The sequence below is a fragment of the Poeciliopsis prolifica genome, unplaced genomic scaffold, assembly GCF_027474105.1.
Source record: "Poeciliopsis prolifica strain line A6 unplaced genomic scaffold, Auburn_PproV2 SCAFFOLD013, whole genome shotgun sequence".
Classification (NCBI taxonomy): Eukaryota; Metazoa; Chordata; class Actinopteri; order Cyprinodontiformes; family Poeciliidae; genus Poeciliopsis; species Poeciliopsis prolifica.
In genome coordinates, this window is record NW_026562388.1 from 4,212,618 (window position 1) to 4,239,440 (window position 26,823).

At 38.4% G+C, this 26,823-nt stretch overlaps 3 protein-coding genes across 4 annotated transcripts; all 3 read left to right on the forward strand.

The window, feature by feature from the left end:
- Positions 1–2,558: 2,558 nt before the first annotated feature.
- Positions 2,559–9,926, forward strand: pttg1ipa (PTTG1 interacting protein a). The gene is made up of 7 exons (XM_055038979.1): positions 2,559–2,836; positions 3,515–3,567; positions 3,837–3,945; positions 7,281–7,383; positions 7,602–7,667; positions 8,621–8,667; positions 9,277–9,926. The coding sequence occupies exons 1-7, from the start codon at positions 2,749–2,751 to the stop codon at positions 9,312–9,314; spliced, it is 504 nt and encodes a 167-aa protein (XP_054894954.1). The 5' UTR covers positions 2,559–2,748; the 3' UTR covers positions 9,315–9,926.
- An 892-nt stretch (positions 9,927–10,818) lies between these two features.
- On the forward strand, positions 10,819–14,784 carry sumo3a (small ubiquitin like modifier 3a). The gene is made up of 4 exons (XM_055038819.1): positions 10,819–10,948; positions 12,163–12,291; positions 12,494–12,565; positions 12,694–14,784. Exons 1-4 carry the CDS (start codon positions 10,928–10,930, stop codon positions 12,754–12,756), a joined length of 285 nt encoding a protein of 94 aa, XP_054894794.1. The 5' UTR covers positions 10,819–10,927; the 3' UTR covers positions 12,757–14,784.
- A 2,296-nt stretch (positions 14,785–17,080) lies between these two features.
- LOC129365121 (thrombospondin-type laminin G domain and EAR repeat-containing protein-like) lies at positions 17,081–26,790 on the forward strand. 2 transcript variants are annotated; one of them, XM_055038067.1, is made up of 13 exons: positions 17,081–17,403; positions 18,282–18,505; positions 19,265–19,572; positions 20,755–20,845; positions 20,942–21,098; positions 21,188–21,319; positions 21,398–21,468; positions 21,542–21,703; positions 21,805–22,012; positions 22,194–22,426; positions 24,132–24,310; positions 24,445–24,546; positions 25,034–26,790. In XM_055038067.1, the coding sequence occupies exons 1-13, from the start codon at positions 17,319–17,321 to the stop codon at positions 25,185–25,187; spliced, it is 2,106 nt and encodes a 701-aa protein (XP_054894042.1). In that variant the 5' UTR covers positions 17,081–17,318; the 3' UTR covers positions 25,188–26,790. The 2 variants fall into 2 exon arrangements, with proteins under 2 accessions (XP_054894042.1, XP_054894040.1); XM_055038065.1 differs by lacking the exon at positions 25,034–26,790 and having other exon boundaries at positions 24,445–24,712.
- Positions 26,791–26,823: the final 33 nt, after the last annotated feature.

Sequence of the window (26,823 nt, forward strand, 5' to 3'; positions counted from 1 at the left end):
GAGAGAGAAAACAAAGACATTTTTCTATCGCTAAAACATGGTGCAACTGTTTGGTGCGTTTTCTTTAAAACATATTTTACCCGACGTTCAAGGGCAATAAGAATCTTGACTCCAAATGCATTTAATTTTTGGGCTTTTCACACAAGCTGCTGGCAGATTAGAAGATGAAGAAATTTGATATATTTGGATATATTACACTTTCTTAAGTGTAACAATGACCAGTGCTGTTACAAAGATGGAAAACAGTAACAGGAAATTTAAGACTTCTCATCATACCCAGATAGAAAACCACTAAAATGCTTTTTTTCTGTGTTGTTGACTAATGCAATCAACACTAAAATAGGCAGTTTTAAATGTGGCATTAAATTACCTGGGGAAAAAAACTCAAATAACCAATAATAATAATAATAATCAGAATCAGAATCTTCTCACTAGTTTCAAGTGACTCAGGCTCAAATATTCTCAAAAGTGTGATCATTTAATTTCAAAAACCATCATTACAGAGCGACCTGGAGGGGGATCTGTGTGAGAAATTCACCCTGCAGCTTCTGAAATGAGATCAGCTTGTAGACAAAAAAAAAAAAATGGAATTTGAAATTAAAAGTTGACAGTATCTGATCACAAATCTATCTTCAAGGGCAACTTCATCAAGGGCTCCTGTTATCAGCCGCAGGCGGCCAGAGCTGAGCCCGTCATCCTGTTCCGCCTGTTATCATCATTACATAGTGAATCGTTGTGCTTGTTGGGGGGAAAAAATGAGGAAGAGAGAGATGTGTGTGTTGTTTCTTTCTTTTCTTTTTTTTTTATTTGTAAATGGCTTTACAAAATTATGCTTTAATAAATTATTGGAAACTGTACGATTTGTTAATGTCTCATTTGTGGACTTTGCAAACGAGAAAAAGAGGAAGAAGTTTCCCATTTTTTTCACACTGCAGATTAAACAAACCCGATGTGACATGTTGAGCACAACATCTCACGCTGTGACCTCGCCTGATTAGACTTGAAGGAACGTGTCCTTGTTTAATTACATTTTCATTTCCTGTATAATGCAATACAAAATAGTCATATATATTAACTTCTGACAAATAATAATCACAAATCTGATGTGATTGGGATCCTAAGAGAGACCAGCAGAGTTGTTCATTATAGAGAAGAAGAAGAAAATAGTACATGTTTTTTTTTTTTTTTTTTTTTTGCTCTTTTTACATTACAAACCTAAAACTGTAGCATCCATTTGTACAACAAAATTGCTCTTTGTTGCTTCAAACATTTTGGAGTTTGTCTCCATCAATTTTCAAGGTGACAAACTAAAATGTCTGCTGTTCTTCTTTACAAAATGACTAAAACTAAGCTGTGAGGTCAGATGTCGTGTTTGTTTCAACAGTTTTATTTTAAGTCTTGCCACACATACGCGATTGGATTTGCCATGGGTCTTGACTTTGACTGGACCATTCTAAAACGTGCTCTGATCTGAACCATCTCATTGCACGTCTGCCCATAATAATGGTAATTTCAGCCTTTCCTTAGTTTAATTTTGTTTTTACAAGTTTTCTGGATTTACCTGCATTAAGCTTCAACCATCATCTCATCAGGTCTTAAAGGCTGGCTTTTCCTGGCTGAGGAAAAGCATCTGCAGCATGATGAGATGCTGACACCACCATACCCTGAAAAGTTCAATTTTGGTTCATTCACATTTGCTGTACTTCAAACATGGCTTGAGACAAGTTGGACAATTTTCTTAAAAATGGCTTTCTTCTTGCACTTCTTCATCAAGTCCAGTGAGACACAGCTTTTGAGTCAAATTTTGCAAGTCAAATGATTTGTGTAGCATTGAACAGCAGGACAAAAAAAAAAAAAAAAATCAAAACAACCAACAAGCAAAACAAGAAAACAAACATAAGAGTGGTAATCTAAAAATAATGAGTAAAAAGTTTTAATTCTGACTAGAACTAATCTATGTTCACTTATTTTTAATCAGTGGCAACATCAATGAGATTCTATCCATGATTTAAAGTAACTCCATGTTTCAGCAGCTTTGCAGTTCTCCGGAAGTTGATTCTAGGTTAGTGGAGCGTAAGCTTGTGCTGTGCTCCTTGGTCTTCATGGTGTTTGCTCACTACGGTTCTCTGGCAAATCTCTAAGGCATTGAGATTTGCTTTCATGCTGAGAGTGAAATACTCTGAGGTGGAGTGAGCATTTCACCCATTCACCCATCTGTGAACGGCTGAAGACAACAGCACTGGGTTTTATTTAGAGGGATCAAAGTTAAAGGGGATGAATGAAAATGCAGACGGAACTGTTATGTTCTTTAATTGTTAAAAAATATATATCTTCATCACTTCCCTTGATAATTACGCTCTAATTTATTTATTTATTTTGGTGTTTCAGAGAAATGCAGTATTATTGTTAATATGTTAGTCATGCTTATTATTATTATTATTATTATTATTATTATTATTATTATTATTATTTATAGATATACTCTGAACATGCAAAACCTTGAATGTGTTTCGAAACCAACACTCCACCTTCCCTTCCTTTTGTCTGCGCTGCGTCACGGCGGTGCGTCAGTCTGTGCTGTTGCTTTTCTTTCTCGGTAACTTCGCCTTTCGAGTTCCTCCTGTCTACCTGGAGCTGCCGAGACGCTTCCTGAGCTCCCACGAGTCTGACGTCCTTTAAGATATAAAGAAGAGGAAGAAGAAGAAGAGGAAGAAACGCGCGGACCACCTGCGTCGTCGAAGCGTTTGGATGATGAAGTGTTTGCGGATGTTCCTCTCTGCTCTCCTTTTTGTCTCTGGTTTGGCGACAGTTCTGGCCGAGTCCGCGCCTGAACACGGTAGGGACCGAGACCAACCTGTGTGTGTTGATTTAAAAAAAAAAAAAAAAAAAAAAAAAAGAACCTACCATAGATTCACACGCGTTAGTCCATTTTATTATATAAATTTATTACTTAAAGTCTTTATTGAAACTCTCCCTCGAGTTGATATTTGCTCAGTAATTTTGTTTTTAGATGACTTTTTACTCTTTTTTTCAGTTTTGGTCAAGTAAACGCTACGGAACAAAACTAAGGAAAAAGAAAAATCTAAGTTGAATCTCTTTTGTTTACTTTGACATAAACAAACAGTGATTTAGTTTTTATCTCTCTCTCTCTCTTTCTATTAGCAGTAAATAATTCCAGTTTCTATCAGCCCCCTGGTTACATGTATGTCTCAGTAAAGAGACTGGCTGTGGCGCAGAGGCCTTTAAAACCTGGGTTTTTACTGATGCGTGACTGCACAAAGCCTGCCTGTTTACTCTGAAGTCTCCATAGAAAATGTCCCAGGACGATTAGCAGTAAAAACGGCCCTGAGAAAACTGACAGGCCTCATTTATTCCCCCTCAAGACTTTGCAGCTAATCAGTGTAACATCAGGGCCGGATGGGTGTCCACACTATGCATCACAAACAAATCCTGGTTGTGGTTGTTTTTTCTCACAAATTAAACTATGTGTATATATTGTTTTCTTTCTCAACAGTGTGCGAGACAAAAAATGGGACAAGCTGCGAGGAATGTCTGAAAAATGTGACGGTGAGTCCAGATTTCAGCTCAGATAATCTCACACTTGCTCTGCACGGTGTTTGTACACGGCTGAGCGATGAAGGCGCCCGTTGGCTCGTCTTCCGTCTTCAAACCTGTTGGACCAGTTTGAGGAGTAACTGACCCGTTCCCGGTCCGCCCCTCCCACTCTCTGTGTGTGTTTGTCATGTAGCGCAACATGCAACTGACCTGAATAGGTTCAGATTTGCCGCTTTGTTTAAGCAAAGGGATCTCTCTTTATTCCGTGTGTGTTTTTGCAGTGCCTGTGGTGCATCAAGACAAAGTCATGTGTAACGTATCCGGCGCAGACCATCCTTCCACCCCATTCACTCTGCCCGCTAGATGACGCCCGCTGGGGGCTCTGCTGGAGTAAGACACACACACAGATTATGTTTCCATAACTGGTTCATTTTTGTGCAAAGAATTCATTTAAATTAAGGAACTGATCTGCAGTTTCAATACTGGTTCAGTTTGGTGAATCAAAAGTGGTAAAGAATACTTCTACCGTTTTCTCTATAAAGTCTGCACTGATGGATTGTACAAAATTGCTCTTCTCGCATTAATTACTGTTTTATGTTTGATTGCTCATACTATAACTACTCTTGTTGCAATAAGAAATGAATCATTTAGTCGCATCATAAATTAAAATGTGCTTGATAATTCCCATTCTGCTGATTCATATTGGTTTGATTATGAAGTTTAGAGAAACTTCATAATCTATGTTATTTATGGTTTTGACTGAGTGTAATTTTTATTTTCCTTTTGACTTATTGTTGGATGTCGTGTTTTATTTTGGATATTCAAAATGTCTTCCAGTTCCTGTGTCGAGTGTTGTCTGCAAAAGTAAAATTTATCTTTTTTTTTCGAGGGTAAACTCCCATTATCAACAAAATCATCTCAGCACGATGTCAAAATAACAATATTATTATTCATCCAGTAAAATCTGTTATTGTGACAGGACTAAATATAGCATGTATTTATCAAAAACTAATTCTAATTTGATTGTCTTATTTGTCATAGGCCATTCATTGGTATCAAAGAATGCCAACGTTGTGAAAAGGTAGAGTTTAAAAATGATTACAGTTTTCCATAATATCATTTCTACAGTTTAAAGAAGATTGAAAAAGTGTTGCACTAACTTATGTTTTTTCTGTTTTTATGAACCGTAGACAGTTTTGTGTAACTTTGCCTCCCAAAGTACTAGTTCTGTTCACACTTAAAATGTAATAACCATCATAGTTCAGCACCTAAATAATCTGGGAGGTTGGCCTATTTCACTTTTAATCTAGTCTGTTGTTTCTAAAATAAAAACAAAAAGCATAACTGGCTAATCTGGATCAGTTAGTCAATTATAGGATAACCTTTTTTCTCCTTTTTTTTAAATTATTTTTTAGAAACAACAGATACAGTATAACCAGATTAAAAGTGAGCACATTCTCAATACTTATTAAAAACCATGTAAACCATCCTGACATGTGACAGTATCCACATGAGGAACAGTTAAGGGAAAAAACATTAGACATACAATGTTACAGACTATTAGAAATCAAAATATGGAATCTGATGGATTTGCCCCCCCACCTCCTTCAAATCAGACAGAATTGGTGTCAAACGTTTATGCTACGTTTGTGCAGGTTTGTGCAGCAAACATTTTCATGTGAACTGCTTTGGCTTTGAAGATATTAATGAAATATTAATATCTTAACATTTCATTAATATCTGGTTGACCTTTGATGATCTCTTGAAACATTTCTTAATATCTTTAAAACAATAGCAGCACAAACAAAAATTTTTGCTGCACAAACAGAGTCGAGTTGATTGACACCTATTTTGTCTGACGTAGCACAAAATGACATTTTTTTGTCTGATTTGAAGAAGGTGGAGGGGCCAACTGCACTCAGGTGAACAACCTTGGCTTCAGAACACCTAGTTTTACATTTTGGGAATAAGTATCTGACCAAATGGGAGAGGTCTGAACTCGCAGTGGAGAGGATGATGAGGATGATGGGTCTTTTAATATCCAGACTTCTTTAGCTGCCTAAAATGCTCGGACTCTGGATTTAATTGCATCTAATGCATCAACTTACTGAGCCGTTTTACTGTTTGGTTCGCTGAACTAGGACACTGAGCAGAAAGATAAATTCAATATGAAAAGCAAGGCGGTGTTCTGCACTGGTTTCCTTTTTATAGACAACCTAACCGTTCACCTCAAAGATCAAAAGGTTTACAGTCAATAATTTTTCAGACATTTATCAGGATAGACAACTTCCTCAGTCTCTTTTTTTTTTAAGTTGTTTTGTGTCCCTGAAAATGCTTTATAAAGTCAATGTCCTTGGTTTTTGAGATATTTTGCAAATCGGATTCATCACACCATTGGACAGATTTCTATTTTATTACACAGGCTAACAATCCTTAAAAAATCTTGAAATCCAGTCCACAAATATTTGAACCTGTAAGCTGACATACTAAAATGTGAGGTTGGATGGTTTTAAAATAAGAAGAATTAATATGCATCAATTGATACGCATCAATCAGCATTTCCCAATGCTGATTTCCACAATGATTTATCTACCCTATTTTCTAAAGAAATAATTTTTCTCAAGTCTGTCTTTGAAATAATTTATTGTACCCCTGGAGTAAAGCTGTCTTTGTTGCTATGACTGACGCTTTAAGACAGTCGTTGAAGTATTTACGGAGCCGTCTTGTGGAAAAACCCCGTCACAAATCCAGATAAGAGCACAATGAGGTGGGTTTTCCTCAACAGGATGAAAGATGAGTCAGATTTCACATAGAAACATAATATTCAAGGATTTGGTCATACAAGTTTTAATTACACTCTTGTTTGACGCTCCTTGGCTATGAGATGATTTTTTTATCTGCTACTTTTTTTAACTTGTAAGATGATCTGAAACTTTTAAGTGAGACAGGATAAAAAAGCAGAATAAAGAAATCTGTAAAGGGGCAAATGCATTTTCCCAGCAATGAAAGCAGACTGCCGAAGTTGCACTGGGAACTGACAGTCTGTTGGTTAGCATTTCACACACACAAAAAGAATTGCATATAACCCTGGTGTTTTGCTTATTTTTTGAGAGAAAACGTTGGTGATGTTGAAGGATCACGTTTTCTATGTTCCTTAAATCGTCTCGTCAATCAGAGGTCTCTCCAAGATTTAATTGAATTGATACATACTAAATCCAGATTAGTAGTTCCCAAATCTGCTGTCATCATTCCAACATGTTTTATCTTTTTTTTTTTTTAAAGATGAAACAAAGTGGTGTAATAAAGATGACTTTGTCCTTTATCTGGTGAGACTCTTCCTCTACAGGGGAATAAGTTTGCAGATCCTTTTATGTTTTCTTTCCATAAAAGTACATTTTTAAATTATGTGCTTTGGGAAAAATGGAAAGGCTAGGTATGAATTATCTCCAGAACTTTCAATATTTTATATGCAAGTATTGACGGCAAGTAAACAAGAAGACACAAACAGCATCAGCATTTGCATGAACTGTTTCATCTGCTGTAACATAAACATCCATTCAAAATGATGAATTTAGTTTGATTTCTGAGAGAGAGAGATTTGTTCTCCACATTGGTTGATTCCTGATTGGATCCAATTGTTTCATTTGACCAAAATAATGCTTTTTTTAAAAATATAAGACATCTTTTCAGTGTGAAGCTTTGTAACGGATTCATTCTTTCTGCAGTGAATTTCCAGACGCTGATAATCACCTTGTCTGTGCTTGGAGCAGTTCTCATCATTGCTCTCATGCTCTGCATGTTCTGCTGCTGCAAGTGTGAGAACTTTGGGTAAGTGTGCAGTTTGACTCTGAGTGAAATAAAAGTGAATTAGAAGGGGTACTGTATAAAGTTGCATGTCGGGTTTTGTGGAGGTTTTGTTTCAGATCCCATTCGACTCTCATTGTTTCTGCTTCCACATGTGGTTTATTTGTGTCGGAAACGATGCGGTTTTTTGCATGGCCTCGATGATGTTCTTGTCCAACACTGATCTTGTTTTTGTGTGTCAGATCCAAACGATTTGAGGCCAAGATGCAGAGGCAGGCCAATAAGATGCAAACCAAACAGGAAGAAAGGTGAGGAACTGCAAATGAAGTTCAATGGCTGAGGAAAGTCGAGTTTCTGGAAGCTCACAGTGGAGCAGCTTGAAGTTAGGAGCTGCAGTTTTTTTTTGTTTTGTTTTGTTTTTTAAGCATTAGGAGGCTCGTCCTTCTTGGAGCTTTCGCAGTGAGATTTAAAATAATGACCCACTTGTCCCCGACAGATGTCTGAATCGATGTTGAAACATCTTCAAGAAAAACGTAGTGAAAGTCCCGTAAGCTTTTTGTAGAAATTGTGACTGGGATTATTGAGAATATACAAATATTCTCCACAGATTCTGTATTGGTTTGAATAATTTTCACAGTAATATAATCTATTTTGCAATTGATGCTACTCATTTCAGTGAGTTTTATTACAGGCATCAGAGTAAAGTGGGATGACTACAAATGCATCCCATATGCCAAAGTGTTATTAATAATGTTAAACTCATTTGTTTGTCCTTCATGCATAAAAGATTCAATTTTATCCACTGCTTTGTGTATGACATAAAACCCCAATTAAGCACAAAAATAGTCATTTTACAATAATAATAAAAACTGAAAGTATCAACTGTCCTCTGAAGTTATTATGAATGTACAGAGCAAAAATTGTTTTTTTAATATATATTTTTTTCAAATATATATTCTACTTCTGAGGCTATATTTGTATGTTCTCCAAAATATTTGAGCCCTAGTTTACTAGGGCTTAAAAAAAATTTATGATTTCTGTGTTAATAAAAAAAATTTTGCATCACCAGCTGCATGTTGTTGGTTGGCCAGTCATTATCAGTGTCAGGTTTCCTGCACAGCCCAGTGCAGATGAGGCAATAAAATGCAAATGCTACGCCTTTTTGAGCCCAAACAGGTTTTATGCTCACGTGACTTCTGGACAGGCTCAGGAATGACATGAATTCCTTTGTGACTCATGGAGAAATGTTCTGTCTTTACAGGAGAGCAGAAATGAACAAGAGACACCAGGAGATCAGGCAGAAATATGGTGAGCTTTTCTGACAAATACCTTGGTCTTAGTTTAATCAGGGCTTTCCGATCAAACACAACCTTCCTGTTAAAACATTTTGTCAAAAGCGCAAAACTGGAGCGAAGTTGCTGGAACAGAAACAGGCCCATGGCGTCTCAAGACCTCCACCCTACTAACATTAAACATGATGTAGTTTTCCACATATTTTTTATTTATTTCATGCCAAATCCACCCGGAGCTTTGTTGCAAAGCTCAACTTGAGTCTGACTGAAAAACATGTCTCTCGTTGACAGCTCAAAAGGGTTTAACAAACTCCAGACGTTTACGTTTGAGATGGTAGGACAGCGTAAACGTTTCTTTTTTGTTTCCGTAAAAGCCACTTTATATGTCGCTAGATTGTAATGTGGGAAAGGAAGAAATTTTAAGATAATTTATTATGCTGATGATTTTTATAGAAATTGGTATTTTTACAAACAACATTCACATTCAGAAATCTTTTATTAAATGTTGTTGTGAAGTCTTCGAAGAGTTATTGTCAATTCTTTCCTTCGATTCCCCTAACAGAATTTATTATTTCCAACATTTTTTTTAACAAGCACCATTAATGCTTTCTTATTGTCTTTGTAGGACTGAATGGGCCAAATCCTTATGCAAGATTTTCCTGAGATCCACGTCTTGAGCTCTGGGAAACAACGACTGAGCTGTGGATCAGTAGCTTGGTCCCTGGTTGCAAAAATGTCCACCATCCAATATTTAACAGGAGCTAGAATAGTGAAAAAGTTTTCTGCAGGCAGGTTTTCGGTGTTGATAATCTCATAAATGAGTCAATTTAAATGAAGGCTTTCACTGAAGGTAAAACGGACACACGTGCCTGCAATCATTTTATTTTATTTTCAAAACCAGAGGAGTTCCTATTCCTTGTGGTTCCTCTTATTATTTATTAGCCTATAGTTTGATTATGCAAAAATGGAAATCACTCTAGATGTTAAAAATTAATTATATTTTTCCAAACAAAATCTGTTGTCACTGCACTTTCATAGTTGCTGCTGATTTTAAATGTACATTAGAGATCTTTTTGTTTTCTGATTATCCTGGTACTTGTTCCTCTTGGAATTGCTTTTTAGCATATTTTTAGAAAACATATTCCTAATTACTGTGATGAAGACTTCATCACGGATCATAGTCAGTTTTTGTCGCAATCAGGCTTGTTTTACTGCTGTTTATGTACAACATGGAGCTACATTCCTAAATAAAGATTTTTTGACTATCTACTGTGATTGCTCCATGTTGCATGTATCTTTATTTAAACAAATCAGTCTTGATACATTTTTCCGTTATCAGGGCAAAACGAGAGATTTAGCTTAGTTGTTTAAGAAATCTGACTCAAAATATTACTTAATCTAGGTTTTCCTTGATTTGCACTTCAAATTTTCAACTATAATCTTAAAAGGATTTCTTTATTATAGATTTCTACTTCACATTCCACAGCTTCCCTCCCTGACCTCCGTCTTGTCCCTTTCAACACTTCAGGTAAGAACAACTTATGGGAAAATCAAGGTTCAGGTTTATGTTAAACCAGAGCCTAAAGCTTGGAAAAGTACCATAAGTATGCTCTAATCATAGATGCTATTATGAAATGCTATTACCACATCAGACTAATAGCTACTGGTTTGATCTTCAGAGTACATATTAGCATGCATAATTATACATCAGACTCTAATGTTGCTGCAGTAGTTTATCAGCGTATGCACCCTGGGATGGCACCGTAACCAGCTTAGCACTAAAGAAAATACACATTAAATATGTTGATCAAGGTCAACTCTAAACAGGTGTTTTTTTAACTTAAGGTATATCATTTATTATTATTTGTATGCATAAAAGGATATTGAGAGGCCCACATCATGACAAAAGCACGCACGTGAGCAGTTAAACAGTTAAACATTTATCGATGACATTTGTTTTATGACGTTTATTTCCTGGTTTTCACATAAAGGAAATACAGACACGTTCAATTGGTTTCACAATGAAAGCTCATGGGTTCAGCTTTGAGAGGTGTAAGACGTGCGTGATCGAGCATTCTGCATGCGTGCGCGTACCCGAGTCCGCGCTCCCTTGAGGGGCAAAACCACGTGGCTTTCCCCGACCAATCGTTTATTCGGAACAGCGGTCCAGCGCGCGTACGCGTCAGCGAGGAGAACATTGGACAGAAGGCGGCAGGAAGACGCGCTAAAGCCCGGTATCGGTCTGTTCTGAACCCCCGAACACAAAACGAACCGAGATGTCAGAGGAAAAGCCAAAGGTAAGACGCAGAGGCTCTCACGGCGGCTCGTCTGTGCGGACGTCTGGGTCGGGCTGCTGCAAAAATCGCCTCGGAAATGTGCAATCTACAGGCCTGGGTTTGCACGTTTCTCCAAATTGGCGCAGTGTTGGTTTCGCAAAATGAATGGGAACCCACACATCTATACGTGTACTCAATGAGCAAGGCTCCACGATTGAAATGGAAATAAATCAAAACGACCTTGCCGCTGATATTGTCTTTTACATATAAATGTATTATAAATCCCATCACAGGGTATGTCTGTTTCGTGCGGTCCTCCCCCCTCACAACCACCTCTTTTGTCGAAAGGTTATCTCCGCAAAGCTGCAGAACGCCGCAGCTGGAGTTAGCGGCAAAAGAGCGCAAATGGTCATGACGCACCCGCTTTGAAAACTGCTGTCTCGGTGGCGCGTTCGTGCTCGTTCGGTTTCGTGGCTGTTCCGGTTCGTCTGGGACACAACAACACAAAGCAGTTCGCCACGTTAGCCCGGCAGCTAAACTTCCAATTGATCCCGAAGGACCGCCGGTGTGCTAGCCTAGCCTGGAGCTAATTATGCTAACGCTAGCATCTGGAAATGAAGTCTGTGGCCTGATTAGACATCTGGCTTTACTTGCGTCCTATTTGTTTGTACATTTCTCATATTTTTTATTATAGATATATTGTTACTTTGTTGTTGCCCTTAATTAGAAATTAAGAGAGACAGGCTGTTTTAAGATGTGAATACGAACTTTTTAAAACCATCTACTGTATCAAATTGTTAATGAAGATAGACATTATACACATATGTCTTAACATTGTTTTAATGCAAAGTCTTTGTTTTTGCCACACATTTAGCTACAATGCTGCTTAAGCCACCTACTCATCCACAAGCCATGGATTTCCACTGTATTTGTTAAAAACATAAGACACTAGCCCACAGGTGTCAGACTCCAGTCCTGGAGGGCCACTGCAACTTTTAGATGCGTCTCTGCTGCACCACACCTGAATGGAATAATTAGGTCATTAGCAAAGGCTATGGAGATCTCATCTACACAATAAGGAGGTAGTTAAGCCATGTCATTCCAGTGTTTTGTACCTGTGGCACATCTAAAAGCTGCAGGAACAGCGGCCCTGGAGGACTGGAGTTTGACACCCCTGCCTAACCAAGATTAAAGTCCGTCACTCTTTTTTCTTTCTCCCGACATTTGCTCTGCAGGAAGGCGTAAAGACGGAGAATGACCACATCAACCTCAAAGTTGCAGGTCAGGATGGATCGGTGGTCCAGTTCAAAATCAAACGACACACGCCGCTGAGCAAACTAATGAAGGCGTACTGCGAACGACAGGTGAGCTGCAAGACCGGTTGGCTGCCATAATGGATGTTACAGTACCAAACAACCGAATACAGAACTTTGCAAGTGTTCATATGACTTGAAATTTTCCCCATTTCCCCAGAAAACACTGGCTCAGTGTTAGAAATTTCATTCCTGTTTGCGCCTGCTTCGGTTTTCTGGTTGTTGTTTACCCGCTGCCCGTCTTCATCGACAGGGTCTTTCAATAAGGCAGATCAGATTCAGGTTCGACGGCCAGCCAATCAATGAGACGGATACACCCGCACAGGTATGGTTTCGCTTTTCTACACTGAAAAAAACGTGTAAACCAAACAGTTCACATATTTACTTTTGTCTGTTGTGAATGTATTGGGACTGCTCAGTCCTTACCCATCTATTTTTACATCCTCTTTCCAGCTGGAGATGGAAGATGAAGACACCATAGATGTTTTCCAGCAGCAGACTGGCGGGTGCTGCTAAGCCCGACCACCCACCTCACTGACGGCCATGTTCAAACCATGCCCTGAACCACCTTCACTGTCTCTCCCTCCCCGTTTGCTCCTGCCAGCTTAAAATTATTATTATTATTATTATTATTATTGATATTATTATTTTTCCGTTTTGAAAGACATTCTATGCCTGATGTGTCGGTGCTCGTCGGCTGTTTATTTGCTCTTTTAGTCAGGACTGAAGTCGAGTGTTTTCAGTCTTTGCGGTTGGCTGGTCAGGACCACCTTTGTCCTCGTCTGGTGCTGCAGATTGTAATCGGACCAACGGCTCTCCACCAGAAACTGCTGTTTCGGCTCTTGCCTCCCGCGCGCCGGAGTGTGGGGCTCTGCAGGGTTTTTTTTTTTGTCCAGGGGTCGCAGTCAGTGGGGCGCGTTTTTGAAGGGGACGCACCGTCTGAATTGAACACCCACCTGCTTGCTATTTCACTTTTATTTCGTTTTGTTTTTGTTGAGCAAATGTATTTAGGTATCTTGACATTTTAGGTGCTTCTGCATTGTTTTTGAATTTTTTATTATTTTTTTTTTTGCCTCCTGTTTAAAATTAGTTTTTTTTTTATCTTCCTGTATAGAAATATCCAAATGGGTGTTAGATTAGTTGTGAGGTTAAGAACAATACTCCAAAGACAGAACATCTGCTTCTCTTTAAGTGTGTTTCTCTAATTGCAAGGTTAAAACAGTGTCATTAGATCGTTAGTGTTCTGCTCCCCGGCTTCTAATAGAGATCAATCTGTTGTACAGATTGTCACTTGCTCAGGCGAAACGCTCGATCAGGGGGTAAAATAAGTCTAAGCCATCAAAGTAGGCTTCATTTTTGTCTGCGTCTTGGTAAAATGCATCTTTTTCCTCTTTATTTTTATTTTTTCGGCTATTAAACGGACGGCGATCTGTCGCTGCGATAAAAGCGGCTCCGATTGGGAGTTCAGCTGCGGGCGACGCCAGCCGAGAGCTCGTTTGTGACTCCAGTGCTGTCGTCGGCGTCAAGCGGCTTCCATTTTGAGCCCAGGACATCCAGCCAAAGCAGATTGCTGTAAGCACATCACTTTTCTACGACGCATCACCTGCTGAGATGTTGTGTTCTAAGCAAAATGCGTCCTGCTGCCGTGTTGGAGAAGATCTCAGACGAGTCTGGCGTTGGAGAGCGTGATGTTGGCGCATTGCTTCATATTCGTAGAGCAGGAAGGTCAGTCCCGGAGATGAGCGCGGGTCACAGCGTTGCTTATTTTTTAACCGTCGCAAACCTGGATCTTTCAGTCTGGAGTGAAATGAGCAGAATGCTTTTGAATGGGCTGGAAATCTGAAAAAGTGAACCCGTTTGGCGTCGCCTGGAGTTTTCCGGATGCTCTTTGAGGTTTAACACTCAGAAAACGGGTTAGGTTTTGTACCTGAGCAGGTTCGGTTTCATTCGGAACAAGACGGCTATACAAATGACCGCAGATCTCCTTCCCTTCTTCCTTTAGCCTGCCAGAAAGCCATTTCCCTTTTATATTAAACTGTTCACATCCATCTTATTCAGCCGTATTTTTGTATGCATCCTTTTTATCAGTCGAGTTAAGTGGCGGTATCTTTTTTTTTTTAAGCGAATATATATATATATATACATATATATATACTTGCCATCTGCTATCAGAACTCTTCATTTTACTGTTTAAGTTCACAGATGACTCCAGAACAGCCATCTCTTCCCATTGGATGGCCTGTTAGTTAAGTCTTTGTGCGACGCGTCTCGGCACAAATCATTTACTGGTAATGATTGTGAATTTAGCTTTCGTCACAAATATAAGAGCACATTTTATCAGTACCTACAAATCAGCCTTCCACATTCTTTGCATTTTAACAACTGGGTTTATCTGGACAGAAGTCTTTTGTGGCGGCTGGCTGAACTACACTGTCATGTATGAAGAATGGGGTCCAGGTCTCGTCCTGTTTGTTTCTCTACTTGTTTGTACATTATTTGTGGTCTTTTACTACTGTATACAATAAATATAGTTTGGTACTCAGATATGCGGTCTCATGCTTCATTATTCAGCTATATATTTTTTTTATAGAGATGCAGTTGCTGCATAATTTAGTGGGTCAGTTTATTGTTTGAACTTTAAATGCATTATGACCACTATGACCACACTTCAATTGGGATTTTATCTTGTAGACCAAAGCAAAGTAAGCTCAATTATAAAATGGGAAGAAAATTAAGCACTTTTTTTTTTTTACAAATAAAAAATAGGTTTTCTCATTCAGCCCCCTTCACCTAAATACCTCTAAATAAAATCAGTGTCTCCATTCCATTTCAGTCTCCTGTATGCGAATTGAACGAGAGTCCGATTCACAATCTGCCACAGTCCATGCTGTGGACAAAGCAAATGAAACGAGGCAGTCTGGTTAGATGAGGCAACCACAGTGGCATACGCTAGTGGTGGTTTCATTCAGTTGCATCGCTTTTAGCTAAAGAAAAGCTGGTCCAAGTTGATGTGAATGGTAAATGAATACAGTGATATATGCTGGAAGAAAACCTGAGATTGGGACTCGGGTTCAACTTCAAGCAGGACGATGAACATCAACATGGATGAAATAATTTACAATTGAGGCATATTCATCTGTTTAAAACTGCCCGGTTAGAGAACTTACTCCAATCTGAAGTGAAAATATGCGAGGATTTGAAATGTGATACTCACAGAACACATCCAATACGACTGACTTTGTTTTGTATCTCTGCACAACCCACACTTAGCAAATTGAACTGATGAAAAAAAATGTCAGCAATCAGCACAGGTTTGTGTTTATCTTTCCTATAATATCCCTAAAGCTGGAACCCTTTGACCTTTTTTCAATCACATCAGTTCAGACTGTAGGTGGCTGATTCTTTCTATTTTACTTTTGTCTCTAAAGTCTTTTTTTTTACTGTCAAAAACATACTACATCTATTGTACATCTATGAAGAGGGTTATTGTTCATAAAGACTCTCGCTCATGTGAGACTGTGAAGCAGCGACCACGAGGTGGCAGCACTGAAGCACGCCAACAAAGCCTGCCAGGAACACTCTCAGCTGCTTTAAAGCTGCAGAGAAGCCTCGATCACGACTATTCAGCTTTTACAGGTAAATACAAAAATATCGTTGTGATAAGAAAATATCCAGCAGACCATACAACAGCTGTATCCATTTAGGACTGCTGTTATCAGTTGTGGCAATTATGTGCTTAAGTACTTTTCAGACTTCAGACAATACTGGAAAAGTAATTAGAGTCAAACAAAGCTTCACATTACATACATGATTATGTAAAAAAAAAAAAAAAATTCAAAACATAAATTCTGATTAGATCTAATGATGGTGCAGTTCTGAGAATACCAGAACCAAAACTGGAAAAAAAAAACATGCAAATTACAATTGTTTGATAAGTGGGCCTGTTTAATTCAGCTGAACTGAAACAGTCATCAGATCGTTGCTGCGATTGATGAGTCAAACCAGGAATAAGGAAACTTATGAGTTAGGGCATTTTTTTTTTTTTCTGTTCTTTAATTGGATTTCTCCCACAGCGCTGTCCTGTTTCGCAGGATGAATGGTTGTTCAATGGACACAGGTCGCATTATGGTCTGTTGTATTAATGACAATAACAACCAGAACCTTGTAAATGTGGGAGTCTATAAATGGGAGGCCCCCACACAAGCTTAAGTATACAACCCAGAGATGATGAAATCAAACTTTAATCGACTTTTAAATGTCTTTTTTTATTGTTATTTGCTGATTACCTCTATAAAAATATTTCACTTAACGTAGCGTTAAATAATTGGCTTTAGTTCATGAATTGTTAGCTAAATTGCAACTGCAGTTCATTTATTTATCTATTTATTTTCATCTCACACCAACTTCTTCCTACAAATATTTATTTGGTGTGATCTCTGAAGCCAGTTGTTTCTCTAGCTTTTACTAAGGAGGCCAGAGACTAAAGAAATCTGAACACAAATAACTTCTTCTGTGTTTTTATTTGACACCAAATGGGGCAACAATGGCAGGAAAAAGATAGGCAGAACAAAGAAAAAAAACGTTTTGGGTTTTTTTTTTGTATTTGACTGACATTTTGCTTGCGCACAGAAGTTGTGTTTGCCTGCCTGCTGATCTGTGTCGGCGTGCTATAAGCACAAATGTACAAATAAAGCGAGGCAGCTCAGCCCTCTGGCGGTGTGTGTTACCAAATTTGCGGTCGAGGGAGGATGAGTGACAGGCCGGTTAGTGATTTGCATGGCTCCGGTGTTTAAAAGGAGCTGCAGGTGCAGGATTCCCTTCACAGAGGGGTGGATTTGGTTCAGCACACACAGGTACCTTTCATGCTGCTTAAGCACGACCTGTGATCAAGTAGATATTCAGAAAGACTCCAAGTTTGAACACATTCTTTCTTGCCGGGATCAAGATGAAGGATGCACGGTTTCCTTTCATGGATCATCGTTCAGGCTAAAGACCAAGGGAGGAAGAGCAGACTGAACATTACCCTGGCCATGGAGACACTCCTGTTAGTTGGCAACTGAAGCGGACCGCTTTTCATAATGTCGATGCAGATATTCATACTGCTCCTCCTCTGGGCTTCCAGGGTCACGGAGGCAACGACGGACGCGTGGAGACAGTGCACAGGTAGGAGACCGTTTTATCGACTGTTATCTGTTTCGTTCTAAACTTTACGGGACATCTTAGCTCAGCATAAGTGGTCCTGCTAATGATTACCCAGTGGATTGTTTATGGCTCCATCCAAAAGCTGGGAAGGCCCTGCAGCTAAAATTCTTCTGGATAATTCCGACTGTCTGCGTCGTGCTTGCGTGTGTGTGAGTGTGTGTCAGGGTGAACATCCACAAACAAGTACAGGCATTGCATGGGGTTAGGGTTCAGTTACATTTCTATACACATCAGGATATTAGGGTTTTACAGGATAAACATTCAACTGACATCTCATCAATCTTTCAGCGTTTCTCCTCGACCGTTTCAGCTTTAGAGTAAAGCATCTTGTTATACTAACAACCCTGGTAAAATAATGTATTAATTGTTTACTTTGCAAATTCAAATGATCAAAGATCACACAGTGATTTAAGCAGTTCGATTTACTGTAGAAGAATTCAGTTCAGATTTCACATGTCAAAGTTTTCTAAAATGAAAAAGAAGAGCATAAATAAATAAATAAACAAAACAAAACAAAACAAAGAAAAATAAACATTTTCAATAAAAGCTAAATGTTCATAATTTGATTCTGGAAGAGCTGCGACTACAAAGTGGACAATTTCTGTTGATATAGTTAATGACAAGATGATTGAAGCTCAAAGCAAACAGCCCCGGTGGAAAGAAGTGTTATTTATCATTGGGTAGAAGTTGGAGAAACATTTTCCCCGGTAAATTTTGTGTCTCTAACTGGTTTCACCTCAGACTCAAACTAAGAAGTGTGAAACTATTTCTGAGCTTCATTTTTGCAGAATCTCCAGCCTGTTACAGTCCTGGCCTCTTTATGTGTCTGCTGTCCTCAGAGTTGCTTCCCTTGGATCTTCTGTCTTTTGTTCTGGAGAGGGACACCTCCAGAGTGGTGCCTGGGGCGCGCGTGAAGCAGGCGGCCGGGGTGAGGGGCGTCCAGTTTCTCGGCCCCGATGCGTCCCTGAGCTTCCCCGCTTCCCAGCTCTTGGTGAACTGTGACCTTTTCCCCAAAGAGTTTTCCATTGTTGTTACAGTGAAAGTGAATCGCTTCGCACCCAAGGTAAGCATCTGTCAGAGGCGATGAATCTCTGACACAAGACCAAAAGTATACTTAGCGAAAGTGGTTTTGCAAATAGACATTTTATTCATTCTAAAGAAATGAAAAATATAAATGTAATATTTTATTAAATCAATATCTAATAAAACAAGTATTTTATTAAATAAATAATACATTAAATACTAATATTTATTTAATATACTAAATAAATATTATTATTTATATATGCTGACATATAAATAATATTTCCTTGAATATTATTTATATTAATTAATATGTATTTATCATATAAAATGGGTGTTATGTTAAACCAACGCTATTCGTCTGTTAAATATTTAATTTATTTAACTGTCAAATAATCAATATTTAATGTATTTGATAATAAAATAGATCTACATATTATTTAAATATGTCAAAATAATATTTAAAATATCTGCATATTTTAACTATTCATATGAACTACATTTATTTAAAATATTTATCGAAGCATAAATATTGTATACATTTAAAACATACAAATTCATAGTGCAGCAGACATTAATGACTGTGATTTTGTGGGGAGGATGGAGGCGTGGAGGAACCAGGTTGTCGAGTGAACGATGGTTTTAATGACGGACCAAACAGTAAATTCATTCATGTAGTAAAACTACATGCACGATTTTAAAATCTGTAAACACACGATTATAAATCAATTGACTCCTTTACATTTTGCCACAGCCGAGTTCGTTCAGTCTTGAGGGCATTTATTCTCTCTTCTTGCAGCGAGACGAGTACATCTTCTCTCTGATGGGACCGAGTAACGTGGAGACTGATGCACTGGAGGAGAAAGAAGACGAGCAGAGCCTGAGGAAGAAGGAAACTAAGAGTGATGTGAAGCATGCAGGGGTCATCCTTGGACTAAAGTTATCCCAGAACAGCCTGCATTTTGTTTTCAACGGCCATCGGAAAGCTGCAGAGCACTGGAGCTTTCAAGGCGTCCGTCTAACTCCCAACCAGTGGCACACACTGGTCTTAGTCATCGGCCTTCACCACAGGAAGCTGACGGTGGACTGTAACCCGCCGCTGGAAAGGTAAGCTCGGCTCTGCTTGTTCTCTCTTTTTGCCTTCTCGCCGTCCATCATCGCCCTTTCAGATCGTGGATGTCTCACCACAGTCAAATGTTCTCCCTGTGACGTAAAATGTATTTGCACCCTGCAGTCATATCATGACATCCTGGCAGGAAGTGACAGATGGTGTTGAGAAGAAACTTCCTCTGACATACAGCAGGGTGCAATCTCTCTAACCATCAGAACAGTTCAGGTTTCAAGTTCTTGTTTTTCAGTCTGAAATTTAAGAAAGTTACTTCAGTTGGAGGAAATTCAGCTTCAAGTTAAAAGTGACTTGCGATGTTTGAAACATCATACTGTAAACATGTTACAGAAATAAACTTCATTGTATTTTGTTAGGGTTTGATGAGATCCGTGCAAAGCAGAACATAATTCTGAAGCAAGAAGAAAGAAAAGAGAAACATGGATCCCAAATTTGTTTTTACAGAGGAAAAACTGAAAAGTGTGGTGTGCATTTTTATTTACAATTCTCTTTAACATTATAAACCTAAATAAAATCAAATGCAACCGCACAACATAAGTTGTTAACTAAATATGAAATGAATAAGTTAATAAAATCAATCTAGTTGGAAACATCATGTTGCGGTGATGCGCTTCTTCAGCAGGAACAGAGAACCTGCTTATGGTGAGAGAGATGGAGTTAAATATCAGAAAAGCCTCAAAAGACTTAATACTACATGTTGGAGTTTCAGCTTCTCGGAGAACTACCCCACAGATTCAGCCAATTAAATGTTACAGTTGAAATAATATCCAAATAATACCCGATCTACTTTTTCACAAAGACAATTTTCATTTTCTTTATGTGTGAAACTCACGGGTGTTACACAAAATACTTGCATCCGTGACACTTCACCGAATATTCAACCCAGAATGAAGGTGCTCTTCAGGAATCTCCATGTGTTTTGCACTGCCAGCTTTAGTTTCGAGCGTTCAGAGCTGCATGGGATGTCAGCAAGTCCACTTGATTTATGAATGGCCAGAAGCAAATCAGAGACGACTTGCCTTTGTGAGTTTATGAAGGAAATGTTTTGAGAAAAGTGAATTGACTGTAATAAAAAAAATCCCCAAAACAACCAAGGGTTGTGCATACTTTTGGAAGACAGTGTTTATTAGCTGTTTAGGATAATTGTCTTTTATTGCAAACAGTGTTCCCTCCAGGGCTTTCCCTTCAGATCTTAACATCCAGGGATCCAGATTCCACATTGGCAGTCGGGGAAGATGGAAGGGCTTGTTTTCAGTGAGTTGAGTTTCAAATTGTGATTCAATTTCAAGGACATTTAATAGCATCCCAACCACTTGTTGACGAATATCTCATCTGTTGCCACATGTTCAGGGCCTGATGCGACAACTGGTTCTCGTGCCGAACTCAGATGCCTCCAGTCGACTCTGCCCGTCTTCTGACCCCCGGCTTGCGGCTTTGTCAGTTCCACCGCTGCTCTTGGACCTGCCTGTCAGGAGGAGGCAGAACGAGAGACATGACACTTCCTCTGGTAATTTGTACATTTGCTTCTCAAGGAAATGTGACGAGAGTATTAGGGGAATTACCTCTGATGGCTTCGTCTTCAATGCGATCTGTCAGGAGCCGCAGGACGACCGTCAGTGGGCGTGGAGAGGGCATGTTCTGAGTTGCTGCGAGGTCAGCTGTGGTTTAATCCTCTCAAAAAGGGCCTCTATGTCTGTGACGGGTCAGTGTGGATCACTGTGTTGGAGGGTAAGCGTCCAACTGCTAACAACAAGCAGCTTTATCTCTTTGTTACAATTGACACAATCGTTCTACCTTCCAACACAGACCATAAAAGACTGGACTACGTTTTGGAACAGCAGGTTCTTACCACCAGCTCTGAGACGCACGATGTAGAGGTATTTCTTCATCATTTCTTTTCCGATATGACTTTGCTGTTTCGTTTTGAGCCCATTTTCATCCAATCTTTAGGTGTTTCAGATACAAGGCATTGGCCTCATGGCTGCTATGGCCCACAGATCCTCAGCCTCAGGTTCTGCTGTGTATCTCTGGACCAACTTGGGTTTCCAGCTCTACCAGAACATCAGCACTCATGGTGCTCTGTCTTGGAAGCATTTCCAAATTGGAAAGAAGGTGTTATGGAGATTCCGTCTCATTTTTTTATCAGCACCTTTTTAAAATTAAAACCTTAAATTCATTTCTCATTACCTCTGTTGTGTTGTTTTTGCCTGTAGGCATATCTGGTAGTGTCTAATTCTGGGACTGAAACAAACAAATCTGTCGACAAACAGCCTGAATCTGACTTTTCTGTCATTTATAAATGGAGCAACAGAAGGAAACGGTTTGTGCGGTTCCAGACTCTGCAGACCTACTGCGCTCGAGACTGGGAGGCTTTCAACATTAATGAACAGACTTATCTCGCAGTGGCCAATCACAGAATGGGTAACCAAATACACTGCCATTCAAAAATATTTATCATGTTTTTGCTTCTGTTTTTTAAATCAATCTTAAATATTTCAGATCATTCAACCGACTGTAATATCACATAGATAGCCCAAGTAAATACAGAAAGCAGTACTCAAAGTGTGGATTAACTAATACCTCGTATCGTTACTCCTTTTAGGAAACAACAATCACACCATCAACAGCGTGATCTACAAGTGGAGCAGATCGACAAAGTCTTTTGAGGTTCACCAGACACTGATCACATCCGGGGCCTACGACTGGGAGTTCTTCACAGTTGGACCGTACCACTTCCTGGTGGTTGCAAACGCTTTCGACGGCACAACCACTTCTCTGGACTCGGTCATCTACGTTTGGATCGACGGAAAATTTCAAGTGTTCCAGACGATCAAGGTGTGTGATGAGAAGAACCGTTGCATCGAAAATGGTGCCGACAACGTCTCATATCTGATTACAGTACCACTGCCAGTCTGACCACGGTGAAAAGTCGATGGCACTTGAAGGCAGCATTTTAGAAGGGGGTTGATTTCACCTGATAAGAGATATCTCTGAGATGATTACATAAAGATCTTGTCAGGACGGAACAATAAAACGATAAAAGGAAAAGAGTTGGGAAGGAAGGAAGGAAAATGATCAAGATAGAAGTAAAAACAGGTGATGTGGTTTGGCATGATTTGCCTGACTGATGGAAGTGCTTTGTAACTGATATGAACATTTTTATTTGAATCTGGCTGCAGCTGATGTGACTGTGTTGACACATTGATTGCCACAGGAGAAAACACAGAGAGATTTGTAATTAAAGGGGAACTCCAGCGGTTCGGGGGGTAAGCAGGGGAGATTCGTGAGAACCCCTTGGGGCTGGTAGTAATAAATTACCTGAAATCATCAAAGAAACATGAGAATCTGGATTTCTGATATCTCCTGGCTGCACAAACAGTGAAGCTTCATGACGCAATCTGTTGGCTCGTACATGAGAAGACGGTAGATACGTTTTATTACTTACTGTTGTAATGTCATTTAGTTCCATTACAGTGGAGCTGCACACATCCATTTACTGCTATGCATATCTTTACTCACAGTGTGCAAAACCTGCTTGCATGTAAATATAAAAGATTTTTTATGGTCATGAAAAAAAATTCTCTTGAGTTTAGATGTTTACGGTTATTTTCAGTCCAGTTATTTGCTGACCAGTACTCCCCCATAGTCAATACAAAAAATACAAAATATATTCTAGATTTGAGATCTGAAAAAGGTTTGTGTCACCAAGTGATGGGTTTTAAATTAACAGTGGTTCTTCAACTTTCAAGAACAAGAGATGTTGGTTCTTGCATGACTGGAGGCCTTCCTATGCCCCCATGTTTTATGCCCACTCAGTTAAAGTGCCACCAGAACCAAACTGTGGATGAGAGGAACTTTGATAAGTGCATTATAATTTATACAGGTTTTCTCATTCTGTGTATTACTAGTTTCATGCTTGACTCAATCTAATTGGTTCTGGACACTTGAATTTTTTTAAATGATCTATATGATGAGCCAAATGGCCCAGAAGCCAGAAACTGGCAACAAAACTTCAAATTCTTTAGATTCTTTTGTGGAAAAGTTGAAATTGTCTGCATCAACCCAGACTACTCCTGGTGTAAACTGGAACAAATAGTTTCACAGAATTGTTGTTTACAACTTCAGTCTCTCCTTGCACTTTTACACTTATTCACTTATACACTTATTATTTACACATGCAATTAAACGCCAAAAAATGCTTATATTTCTGCCAAATTTAGCTTAACTAACATCTGACCGGAATTAATGATGTTTCCAAATGAGTGCTCCAACTGGAAAGCAATTAAAAGAAAGATGTGATTTCTGAAATACCAATAAAGATTTTCTCACTGTTGAGAAAGGTATGCATTTTTCCCCACATGACACTTTTAAATTAAAATGAAAGTAAAACCAAATATATTTCATTACGCTTCTGTTGTTTATCTCATGTTTTGCCTAATTTTCTGCTCGAGGCATACTTGGTGAATTAAAGTGTGATTGTGGGTTTAAATGGATCCCATATGAAATATTTGTAACTTATTTTAACTTTCTGCAACTGTAGACATTCTGCGCCACAGACTGGGAAATGTTCCAGATTGGCAGCAGAGTATTTTTGGTTGTGGCCAATGGACACAGGCTCCAGGGTAACGGACCCAGCCAGTACACCATCAACTCCACTATCTATGAGCTGGACATGAGTGGCAGGATGTTTGTTCGCTTCCAGGATATTGTTACCTACAGGTATTCATGTGAATTTCACAGATTCTATCTATGAGATGCATGTGCAAACATGCATTCATCATTTTTGCGGTTGAAGATATTTGCAGTTATTTAAATGTATCTTCGCTATATCTAACAATCTTTTTCCTTTCCAGTGCAGTGGATTGGGAGTTCTTCAGCCTCGGGGAAGAATATTTCTTGGTTGTTGCTAACTCCTATAATGGGGAATCCTACTCTCTCAACAGCATTCTTTACAGGTATTCAACTTGTCAACACGTCCCCACCCTGTGTGATGTCTTTCGTCAACCCTCATTGCCATGGGGTGCCTGTCATAAAATCATTTTAGAAAGAAACACTTGTACATGCATTATGCAAAATACTACTACTTTTGACATGTATTATGCCCTGAAAAGGAATTTTTAACACTTAAACCTATTCCATTTCTTGTATTAGTGCATCCTTTAATGTAAAAAATATATATTTTTCACATTACAACCACAAACTTTACTGAGGTTGAATACAAATGTACTCCTCACTTTCAAGATTTTATCTGTTGAAATTTTTTATAAATCATTTTCACAACTATTCACTCCTATTGTTTTTGTAGGTATAATCCAAATAAAACACACTAAAGTTTACAGTTGTACCTTGAATCGACATAAAAAGGTCAAAGAAGTGTGAACACAGTAAACAGCAACTAATATGCGAATAGCCGATAATGTGATTTCTTTCATCTGCTTACAGGTGGCAGGGATATGAAGGATTTGTTCCCGTTCATTGGCTCCCAACCATTGGGTGCAGTGACTGGGAGTTTTTCAGCTCAAATGGAGAATCCTTTCTGATCTACTCCAGTGCCAAAGCGCCTCTCTCCAAAGTTTTCAAGCTCAAAACCTACTAGAGGGCAAAGTGTGCGGCAAAGTGTGCACATGGCTCTGTGTTTTCAGTTTGCATGTGACATATTGTGCTCCTGTGAATAGTTTTATATACTGAGAGAACTTAAAGTTTTATAAGGACATAATTTAACTGTCAAATATTTTAATAAAATTATATTTGAAAGAACTTCACAGAGGCCTTAACCAGTATCCTATACCTCTCCATACCTCACTAATACTTGCAGTGGCTTGTTTTCTCATTTTAACAGCCAGAATGTGGATGTATTTATGTGTGACAAATACAATTGAACCTCCCAAAATATTACAACCTCTTTTTTATTTTGTAGAGTTTATATTTGACATTATTTCATGCTGAATTTGTATTTAAAATGTGTGGTTGCTAACTCAGTTGAGATCCCAGACAGATATGTTGAAAAACATAGGAAAAATGAATTCACTTTCAATAAGTAGTATGTAAATTTAAATGTCAAGCACTGATAGGTGATAAATCACACAGTCAGGTTTATTTTCTCAATTCCAAAAGGAGTCATAGTTGGCCTTGTCGACAGGGAGACAACCAAAAAATTTTATACCAAGGACATGAAATTTTGAACAGTGGAGAGACAGTCTGGCTCCTGAGCAGCTAACCAAAACAACACCTAACCTTGAGTGTGTATCCCAAGGAGATTAATTTGGTGAGAGTTCAAACCCATTTAGAACAAAGACATATCAGAACATGATCATGAGATGAATGCCATAATGTCCTGCCTTGTCACAACATCTTGAACCACAACTTTAATAATTACATATTTTCTTATATTTATATGTGTTGCAACATATATCAAAGAATATATATTTTTGGCATGCATAGAAAATATTTACAATTTAGATTTCTACGTTTAGTTATTGCCTGCATGAGACAATCTATTGAGACTTTTACAGATGTAAAAAAAATGTTTGTGTAATATATTTTAATATAGCAAACTTAAGTGTTTCAATTGTATATATTTTTGGATTTTTAACCTCACTTTTCTCAAATTTTTATATGTTTGTGTTTTGGACATCGTTTTATGTATATAAAAATACAGATGCAAAAAAAAAAAGTAAAAAAATTCAACAAATGTAATTGGTATAAAAAAAAAGTATCCCCTAAATACAGATAAATAGGGCACCCTTGTTAGTGTGCTTTTTTTATATTGGTTAAGCCACTCACGTGTGATTTATTATGCTGTTATAGACTATACTGCTGTTTCATTTTCATTAGAAATGAAACCAAATCTTAGACATTATATCTTAACAACGCTCCATATGTCAGTGTCAAATGGTAAATTGTCTATGTCTTTGATGTACTTAAATTTTCTTCATTTAGTCTTTTTTTCTTTTTTAGGTAACATTGTGCTTTTACTGTTACACAAAACTGAGCTTTTAACTGCCAGCACATGATTCATGTAAATTATCCATTGTCATGTTTAGTTGATGAAAGACTACAAGAGCCAGAATGCCTGTGCCCAACGCTCTTGTAGGAAATGCAGTGTTAGAATTAAAGCAAGAGTTTCTATTCAAATAGTTAAAACGATAAAAAAGTGTTTTTTCCAGTAACAAGTTGTATTAAATTCACTAATTAAAAAACAACAACGTTGTGACTAAATATCGTTATTTTTA